At 45.0% G+C, this 10,331-nt stretch overlaps 1 protein-coding gene across 1 annotated transcript; it reads right to left on the bottom strand.

Annotated features, from left to right (window-relative positions):
• Positions 1 to 4,085: 4,085 nt before the first annotated feature.
• Positions 4,086 to 5,459, bottom strand: LOC101155164. The gene is made up of 5 exons (XM_023963536.1): positions 5,412 to 5,459; positions 5,279 to 5,331; positions 4,768 to 5,202; positions 4,196 to 4,689; positions 4,086 to 4,127 (listed from the first exon to the last, which is right to left on the bottom strand). Exons 1-4 carry the CDS (start codon positions 5,438 to 5,440, stop codon positions 4,208 to 4,210), a joined length of 999 nt encoding a protein of 332 aa, XP_023819304.1. The 5' UTR covers positions 5,441 to 5,459; the 3' UTR covers positions 4,086 to 4,127; positions 4,196 to 4,207.
• Between the last annotated feature and the right edge of the window lie 4,872 nt (positions 5,460 to 10,331).

Below are 10,331 nucleotides of genomic sequence, written 5' to 3'. Positions count from 1 at the left end.
ATCGCGTGTGCATGCCCTTGTGCGCGCTAGTATGCGCGCGCGCCCGTTCCGTGCATAAAATAAAAGCTCACCTTTGTTGCGTTGCCTTTACCTGATTCACATACGAGGAAAGAGGGGGGGGGGGGGGCAAAAGAAAAGAGAGAGGAAAAGAGAAAGAACAAACAACAAAAACAACGAAACAACAACAGAAACATGAATGTTAGAGGGGAAGAAAAAAAACAGTTTTCCTGAGAGGTGTGGATTATTGATGATCCAATTATTTCCTATTCAATTAAATAAGTTTGCGGGTTTCTTCTGGGCAGCGCAGATGTCAGTGCGCCTCTGAAAGCCTTCAGCACAGCCAGGGTGTTACCTCTGGGTCCCGGAACAGCTTGCCGTTCACAAAAAGCTTATCCACGGAAACCAAGGTCCGAGGGCTTGTATTTTAAATTAATATAATTTAAATAAGAAGGCCCAAGACCATATAAACATTTATAAACCATTAAAAGAATTTTAAAATCAATCCCGTAACGCACAGGGAGCCAATGCAGTAATTTTAAAACCGCTGTAATGTGTTCCCGCCCTCTGGTCCTCGTCAAAACTCGTGCCACAGAGTTCTGCAATAGTTGTAGATTTGAGATTGACTTTTTTGGTGAACCAGAGAGCAGGGCATTACAATAATCTAAACGACTAAAAATAAAAGCATGCAGCAGCACCTCTGTGCTGGCAAGAAAGAGGAACGGGCAGACTCTGCCAATGTTTTTGAGATGGTAAAATCCTGTTTTCACAACGTTTCTGATGTGAGGAATAAAACACAGCTCAGAGTCAAAAAGAACGCCCAGGTTTCTCACACATTGAGAAGATTTAAAATTCCTAAGTGTGGGTAAAATCATCTCTCTCTTGTCTTCAGGACCGATGATCAAAACTTCAGTTTCGTCCTGGTTGACCTGCAAGAAATTTTCTGCCATCCACAACTTTATATCTAAAATACAGTTTAAAAGAGTGTTAACAGGTTCAAGGTCATCAGGAGACACGGCGATGTAAAGCTGTGTATCATCAGCATAGCTGTGAAAGTCCACGCCATCTCTCCTGATGACCTCCCCAAGAGGCAACATACAAGTTAAAAAGTATCAGACCCAAAATTGAACCCTGGAGAACCCCACAACTTATTTCATGGACTCCTGAGGACCGAGTATCCATACTTACAAAAAGTGTCGATCTGTGTGATTGGAGTGAAACCAGTTAAGAGCAGTTCCTGAGAGGCCGACCCGACTACGAAGTCTGTCAAGTAAAATCTGGTGATCTACCGTATCAAAGGCGGCACCAAGATCCAGCAGCACCAAAACAGAACGTTTCTGTGAGTCAGAAGTATTTCTGAGATCATTTAAAAATTTTAAAAGGGCCGTCTCAGTACTGTGATTTGTCCTAAAACCAGACTGACATTTTTCCTAAAAAAAAAAGGTAAGTTGGATACAGGTCTGCAATTGTCTATGATATTTGAATCCAATTTGGAAACTCAGCCGCTGCTGCTGCGTCTTCTTGTCTGGTCGGAGTTTGGTTTTCCTCACTTGCAAACCATGGATTCATCATTTTAAATTCTCTGGCAGCTGAGGTTCGATAAGTTAGAAAGATCTTCACAGATTCGGACTTCCTGCTTCAATAACTCTTCTGATAAACGTTCAAATGTGTCAGCAAGTATCTCAATCATTTTGTATTAACACGGAGAGTGAACTACAAATGCATTTCTGAAGAAAAAAGATCGGGTTTTTTTTTCCCTTTTAATCAGAATTTTTCGCTTCAAGCTGTGAATGCAGACATGTAGCAGCTGGCTGCCAAGGGACCGTCAACAAAGTGAAACCTCTGTGAACTGTGAAACACCACTGTGTAAAAATCAATAATCTCACAAAAAATTGATAAAATTATCATGAAGCATATTCTTGTTACACTACATATTTTGTAGGAAAGTCCATCTTTATTTTATCTTGTTGCATAAACTTTTTCAAATTTTAATAGATATGAATCATGACTAAAGTAACTTGACATGACCTTATTGTCATACTAAAATAAAGAATATGTCAATAGTTCACTTTGTTCATTTTTAGGGATTTTTTATATTTGCAAATGGATCAGATTTGGTCAAAAATCCTCAATAGCTCTGAAGATGCTATGTTTTTTTGCATAATCTTTATTTTAGTAGGAAAATAAGGTCATGATTAGTCAGTACAGGAGGTTTGGTGACAGACGCTTTAGTATCTTCATAGCTATTGTGCATTTATGTTATGATTCATATCTCTATTAAATTTTAAAAACTATAAGCAATAAAATAGAGGTTGACTTTCAAACAAAATTTAGTATAATAAATAATAATGTAGCATGACTATGCTGACAAGTCTTCATTACCAGTTCATATAAATATAGACATGTAATCGCTTTTTAAAAGTTTACTGATTTTTACAGAATGGTGTTTCACAGGGTACGCACTTTGTTGACAGTCTCTTGGCAGCCGGCTCGCTGCTCTGTTTGCATTCACAGCTTAAAACGAACAATTCTGATTAAATGGCAACAAAAACAATCTTTTTTCTTTAAAAATGCTTTTGTAGTTCACTCTGTGTTAATACAAAATGATGGAGATACTTGCTGACACATTTGAACGTTTATCAGAAGAGTTATTGAAGAGGAAGTCCGAATCTGTGAAGATCTAATTTAACCGAACTGCAGCTGCTCTATTCCCGTGTTCCTCCGCGTAGCTGATAGCTTGCAGTTTAAACTGTGCCTCATAATCGTGTCTGTTTGCATTTCCAGGGTTTCCAAAACGAGTTTGTTCTGCATTATGCTCAAATCTGCACCTTTGTACTATGGGGGGGGGGGGGGTGTCTTCTTTCACGTCCTCACCTCTCCATATCGCTCTCATGCTGTTCTTTCCTAGATGCTCTTTACCAAAGTCATAAACAGCACATTAGGGCCGCTCTGTACATTTTGGAGAAAATGTAAGACTTTCATCTTATGGTTGTGAAAGTACTGTACATAGAAAATATGATAAAAGGCAGAGAGCCGCATGCAGCTCAATAGACGCCTGTTAAACCCCCTGCTCTGAAAAATGAAAGTCCCGCCCCTCTGCCGCGCCGATAAGACATGCAAATTTCAGCCAATCAGATCAACCAGAAAGGTTCCTGCCCCCAAGTGACAAACACACTCCTGAACACCGCCCCACAAGTGACAAAAACGCCCCCTTAACACTAAGCGTAAATCCAGATAAGCGCGCAAAAAGATATTGACCGCGCAAGATCACTGTTCAGTTAGGATTGTGCCAGCATTGTTGTAAGGTTCACTCAGTTCCTAAATACGCCCGCTTAGTTGTCTTTACGCCCTTTCAATTTATGGCAGATATGCAATTACATAATCTCAATTGAAAATCACTGCATGTGTTACGGTTTAATCGACGTTACAGCCGCCGTTCCTTTTCTTTTAAAGCCTCTAAGAGAAAGTCCTGCCCCGCTGCCTCGCCAGATTTGACATGCAAATCTCCGCCAATTAAAACAGGTTACCGCCCCCAAGTGACAAAAACACCCCCTTAACACTGCGTGCAAACCCAGGTGAGCGCCCAAAAGGAAAGTGACCGCACAGAGATCCATGCATCTCTGTCTTAGCCAGCATGTTAGGACTGTTACAATACTGCAATTCCACAACCAATCCCAACAACCCCAGAGAGAGCAGAGTCTGTGGCATTTAGACTCTGCATTAGTCCCAACGAGTCATAATCCAGGCTGAATATTGGAACATTTCATGACCCATTAATTCATCCTAATGCAGAAGTTTAATTTGCCATAGTCTTCCACTGCTCTCATTGTCAAGATTTGGGTTCACAAAGAAGTGGCTTGTGCATTCTAAACTCCAGGGATGCTGGTAGGTCTCCCTGCATGTCATTTCTGTGCAGTTTAACACTTGGATCATTCCATGAAAATGTGTGAGGGTATATTTGTCATCATTTGATGCCTTAAATTCATTGCATTGGCACCCATTTTGACCAATTTTAACTGCACCATTAACAAGCCTCTCCCAGCAGCACATCGATATATGCATTTAGAGAAAGAATGTCAGTTATGGAATGGTTTCAATATTTTTTATTTATGCAATTTCAGCAATCATTCCTGAAAATGAATACAAAACCTCAGATTAAAATAAGAATCAGTTTACTGTAATGCTGTGAGCAACATACCAATTGGCCCACTCAAGATCTCTGGGGATGACCATGGAAGACCTTCTGCTGAAGCTGCTGCTGTTGTTGAGGACCTTGGTCTTCAGAAACATGCTCCTTCAAGTAGTGGATGGATTGGTAGTAGTCTTTGCCCTTCTCATGGTTCTGGCTGAAGGTGGTGTAGGTGCCAGGAGGGTACAGACCATACAGGAGCCTGTAGTCAAAGCCAGGATAAGGAGAACCCCAGAAGCCACCAAGTCCTTGGCCTGGAACAAGCACGCTGGTGAAAGCAGCTCCAGGCTGCGCCGCCTCAGCCGGGTAACCAAACTCTTCCGTCTGCTGCTGGTAGTTGCCAAGTTCAGCTTCCTTCACAATATTGGAAGTCTCTCCAGACTGGAGGACAGGGCCAGCTGGAGGGGCAGGGACTGGTGGCAGGAAGTCACTGGAGCCCACAGCCTGGGCATCAGCTGCTGCTTGCTCAGAGAAAGATGGAGGAGCAACAGCCCACTGGGTTTCTGGACAAACAAGACACTTGTCAGAAAGGGGAGGATTCATGGAGAACAACATTCACAGCAGCTTTTCAGAGGAGTCACCTGGCAGAGCAGCTCGAGCAGGTCCTGGCTGTGTGGAACCAGCTCCTTCATGCAGCACAAACACAGGGGAAGCAGAGCCAACCATTGCTGGGCCCGTCTGAACAAACTGGGAGAAACCAGGAGCCTGCACAGGGACCTGAACTGCCTCAGAGACTCCTGCTGCAGGAACACCGGAAAACACAGGAACAGTAGATCCTGTCTGAACAGCCACAGGGTATCCTGCCACAGCAGAGCTCAAGCTGCTGCCTGATGGAACCATGGGAACAAACTGAGGGACACCAGGATTCTGCACAAACACTGGAACTGGCTGAGAGACGCCGCTTGAATGAGAGCTGTAATGCACAGGAGCAGAGCGGCTCATCTGAGCTCCTCTGTGGGAAGCAAAGTTAGTTGCTGCTTTTTGGTCACCACTGCTCTGATCTGTGGATTTGGAGCCTGAGGGTAGAAAGAGCAAAAGTTCTGAAGAACACATTCATCTACATTGATGTCAGCAAAAGGGAATGAGAATCACCTTTGGCAGGAAACCCACATGATGGAACAGCCAGAAGAACAAAAAGGGAAAACCTGAAAATATGTACATAGAAAACATTAGAAATTTCTTCTATCACATTAAAGCCGACCTGCCTTTAAAACTTCTTTCCTACCCCAGGAAACCTCTTGCTGTCTCCATCATGAAGGCCACAGTACTGAAAGATTCAGAGGTGAAGGTTTATCAATGTTAGCAGAGATCAGTCCTGACCAATCAGAGCTTAACGGGTTAATAACAGACAGCTGCTGGACACAAACTCTCCGGAAGAGACTATTTTGACTTGTACTGTCATAATAGTCATATTTTTGTAATACACAAAATAAGCTCCACCTCCGAAGTTTAAAATTATTTAGCAATTTTAACACGATGTCCAGATATATATATTTATTTTGTATCTGTAAACAAAAAAAAAAAAATTTTTTGTATGAGAAATGTTTTTGAAGAATGTGTCAAAAAGGTTTGCACATTTGAAAATTGTTTTCTCCCTTTAGAAATTGTATACATGTCCGCAAACAGCGCACACTGTTTATCTACAGGACACACATCCCCATTCACGTTGCAACCTTTGTATTATTATTATTATTGTTATTATTATTATTATTTGATAGGAACATTTTCTTTTATCTCATCAATTAATCACCAATTTCTTTTAGTGAAACCAATCAGTGTTTCTTTTATTAGAATTTTTAGATAAGAGTATATTTTTTCCTGTCATTGGAATGGGTTTTTAAAGACCTATTGTTGGGTTTTACGTTATCATCATTTACGTACTATGCTAATATGATTGTCTCAGTTTTATCTTTCAGTAAGAAAACACTTGTGTGAAAAGTGCTGATTGCACAAGATATGATGTTCCTGTTCTGCCTGATTGAATGACCTATGTTCTGCAACCTTCAGCTTTCAATAAAAAGAGGCTCCATGCACTGATAAGACAGAACTCCTCTATGACAGTGACAGACAGGCTTCTCCTTCTGCAGAAGTCTAACAATAATTCTTGTTTTCTACGTGGTTCTTCTGTTAGGAAATAGCCAAAACCCTGAGACCTATTCCAATGTAAATCTTTTTTTTAATTTTTTAACATGTCCTTGCAACATTTTTCTGATAACGGAGGACATGTTTAAAGCAAATTACATTTCTGAGTATTTCTTTATCAAAATTGTTGTGAATCAGGAGTAGACGAAAAATGCAGTTTAAAAAAGCTTGTAGCTGTGACGTAGGTGCTACTGCTGGCGGGCCTCAAGCTCCCTGCCTATACTATATTCCTTTTTTTTTTTTTTTTTTTTTTTTTTTTTTCTTCTTAACTTGTTCTGTCCAACAGCTGAGCAAACAGATTAGAGCTGAAGGCTTTTTGTGTTGGACAGGTTTTACTATCACAAAAAGAGGTTATATAGCTTCGAGAAACTAGAGTGTAGATTTGTATAAACCCCTTTTTGTCGTATTATTTTTTATTTATTTGTTACATTTAGTGTGTGTGGGGAGGGAGAGGGGAAGAATGTGAGGGGAGGGTGGAAGAGAGTAAAAGGAAGAAAGGTGAAAAGGTGGGGGATACAAGCACTGATTTGACTAAGTTATTAATTTAAGCTGTAACAATTATACCAGATCTGCTGGAAAGACGAATGTTACATCAAAGGTGAAAATCTGACACTAAAATGAGCGAAAAAAAAAAAAAAAAAAACTGTCCATCAATACACTGTAGGTAAGGAGGAGGGATGAAGCAGACAGGGAGCAGTGTGGCAGTGTGCACGTGCACGTGGGGGTGGAGATACATGCATGCTGCCGACGTGAACCGTGTGTTCATAAAGGGAGCCAGATCCTACCCAGCCAGACCAGCCAGACCAGGAGAGGGGAGGAGAGCCCCCCAGGCCAGAAGCCCCCACAGCATCCGGACCCAGGCAGCCCGGGAGGGGAGGAGGAGGGGACCGCCCACCCCACCAGCCAGGCACAGAGAGGGCCCCCCTACAGGGGCCCCCCCAATGCCCAGAGGCACAAGCGAACCCAGTGTCCGGCCCCCAGGCCACAAGACAGGAGTGCTTAGCCGTACCAGGCGGCAGCCATGGGGGCCACCGGGCGCCGGACACCGAGACAAAGGCCAGGGACGAAGCCAGGGCCCCCGGAACCCATGAGCCGGCCACCACCCGACCGGCGCCCCGTCCCCGCAAGCCAGCCCAGGCACGCGACCCTAGCAACCCAGGGATCGCCACGCACCCACAGCCACAGCCACCCCCCTAAAACCCTACGCACTACAACCCCCCCCCCCCCGCCATAATATCTGACCCCCCCTCCCCAACCCTCTCAGTGCCCTCCCCTCTCTGTGATGGGGAGGGAAAGCCCCAGAGGGTCCCAGCGAGCCAGCCCCCAGGTCGGTCCTACCCATGCACTCACACACACATACTCACAATCATCTGGTTACCTTCCCTACCCCCGCCGCCAAGCAGTAACCCCCCCCCCAGCCGGCCGACCCCCAGCGCCGCATGCCCGACCCCCCCGCAGCCGACAGGACACCCATAAGCCCGGCCGCCCTGAGAGGACCAGGCGGGTGAAGACCGGCCGCCCCCCCCCGACCCCACCCATGTATGGAGGTGTGGGAGTGCTGTGTGTGTGCTGCAGGTAAAATAGGAGGTCACCAGTGTGGGGGGGCTCCACCGCTGCCTAGCCGCAAAGCCCCCCACTCCGGAGTCCCTCTGTGAGTGGTGTGTATTTGCTGTGTGTGTGCTGCTAGCATGCAGTGTGTGTGTCTACAGAGGAAGTTAAAATTGTGGGGGGGCCAGCGAAAGGTGAGCACGGATGTTTCACCGTGCCCCCCTACACCAGACCCTCTCCACAAGGCCCTAGATGAATCAGAGTGTCTAATATGCAAGTAAAAAGCGGGGAGGAGGGCGGGTGCCAACGAGAACCCAGAGAGGGGCATCCCCAGTGAGCCCCGCCAGCATACCCCTCCCATCCAGATCCCGGGGCCCTATGTGCCTGTGTGCAATATTTGTTTGGGTGAGAGCGGGGAGGAGCGGGCGGATGGGCACAACCGGGGGAGAAGGCTCCCCCAAGCGACCGGCCCCCCAGCCGGCCGCGGTAGGCGCCCCCCCTCCCAGAGCGGCCGGGCAGCCAGAAATGCCAAGCCAGTCGCAGTTGGAGGCCAGAGCCTCGCGGCGCCGAAGGACAGCCAGCAAGGAAGGGTCCCGGTGCCAGAACGGGGGGGCAGGGGGTCCAGCCCCACCATTCATACCCTGGCCCCCCTAAGGACTAGCACACTGCCCCCCCAGGCCCCCCCCCCAAAAAATAAATAAATAATAATAAAATAATAATAATAATAATATTAATTAATATAATAATAATAATAATAATAAAATAATTAATATAATAATAATAATAATAAAATAATTAATATAATAATAATAATAATAATGATAATAATAATAATAATAATAATAATAATAATAATAATAATAATAATGAAATAAACCCACCCAAGTGAACCGATTAACCCCTGCTGTGACTGCGGCGCCGACCCCCGGGGGGCCAGGCCACGCGCCAACTACCGGCCACGGGCGAAACACCGGCCACGGGCAGACGACCCCAGGCAGACGACCCCAGGCCCCAGAGCCCCAAGCCCCCCCCCCAGCCCCCGCCACGGCGACCAGCCACCCAGCACGGCACCCGGCCGCCGTTCCCGGTCAGCCGCACTGCCTACCCTGCGCCCAGCAGGCACCCGCCCAGGAACCCCTGCCAAGTTGCCGGCAGAGTGTGCGCCCCCACCACCACCCCACCCAGGCAACCAGAGCCCCGAGCCGGGAGAACGACAGGCCCGGCAGAGCCCACCCCCCCAAACCCACCCCGGCCCACCCAACCAGCCAGGACCCGGCTCAACCTATCACCATCCCACCCCCACTAGGTGATGTGACTAACCAGCTGGAGCCAGGGAGAGTCTGAAGCCGACAGGTTTTTTGTGGAGGACATTATCTCTGAACTAATATGCTCTGACATGAGGTTTCTGTAGTGGTTGATGCTAAGAATATTTTTAGATTTCCAGTTTAGGAGGATAGTTTTCTTTGCGATACATACAGCGGTGAGAACCATATAAGCCTTGTTAGATTCCATGTTGATGTTATTCAGGTCACCTAATAAGCAGAATTTGGGGCAAGCAGGAATCTTATGATTAAACCAGATTGATAAATCCTCACAAACCTTACGCCAGAATGATTGGACAGGTGGACAGACCCACAGGGCATGCAAATAGTCGTCTATGTTGTTACCTATGCACTGTGTGCATATAGCAGACTGATTGAGACCCATTTTAAATAACCTCTGTCCGGTGTAGTGAGTTCTGTGGAGAATCTTGTATTGAATAAGTTGCAGATTAGGGCTTTTGGTCATATTAAAGGCATTCAAACAGATCTGTAGCCAAAATTGATCACTAGAATTCAATGATAGCTCAGACTCCCATTTTGTCATGGGTAAGTAAATGGTTTCATCTATGTCTGATAACATCTTATAAATTTTGGAGGTGAGTTTGGGATTTTTAAGGTCCATGAAATGTGTTACTGTAAGGGGAAGGTCTAGGTCTATTTGGGTCAGGCAGTATTTAGTGCTTATAGCTGATTTAAGCTGCTGATATTCTAGAAATTTGTTTATATTAATTCCATAGGTTGAGGATAACGTTGAGAGGGACATAAATTTTCTATTCTGAATTATGTGCTGGAACTGCTGGATTCCTTTGTTCTTCCATGAAGCAAAATGAATCATGTTTTTGTTAATCAAAATGTCAGGGTTATTCCAAATGGGGGTAAGTTTACATGGAAATAATGTGAGGTTGTTTTTTTTAAGAAAATCCCACCAGGCTGTTAAGGATGAGCTGATGTTTAAACTTCTGAAGCATTTGTGTTGTTTAATTTTAGAACTGAAGAAAGGTAAATTAGAAATATCTAGGTTATCACAGAGATTTTGTTCAATGTCTAGCCAGGATTCATCCAGCACACCAGGATTCAGCCATTTTTGTACATAACACAATCTGTTCGCGGAGTAGTAGTCCTGGAAGTCTGGA

This window comes from Oryzias latipes, chromosome 15 (assembly GCF_002234675.1).
Source record: "Oryzias latipes chromosome 15, ASM223467v1".
NCBI lineage: Eukaryota > Metazoa > Chordata > Actinopteri > Beloniformes > Adrianichthyidae > Oryzias > Oryzias latipes.
The sequence above is the reverse complement of the archived record's forward strand: the minus strand, read 5'-3'. Positions and strand labels throughout refer to the sequence as shown.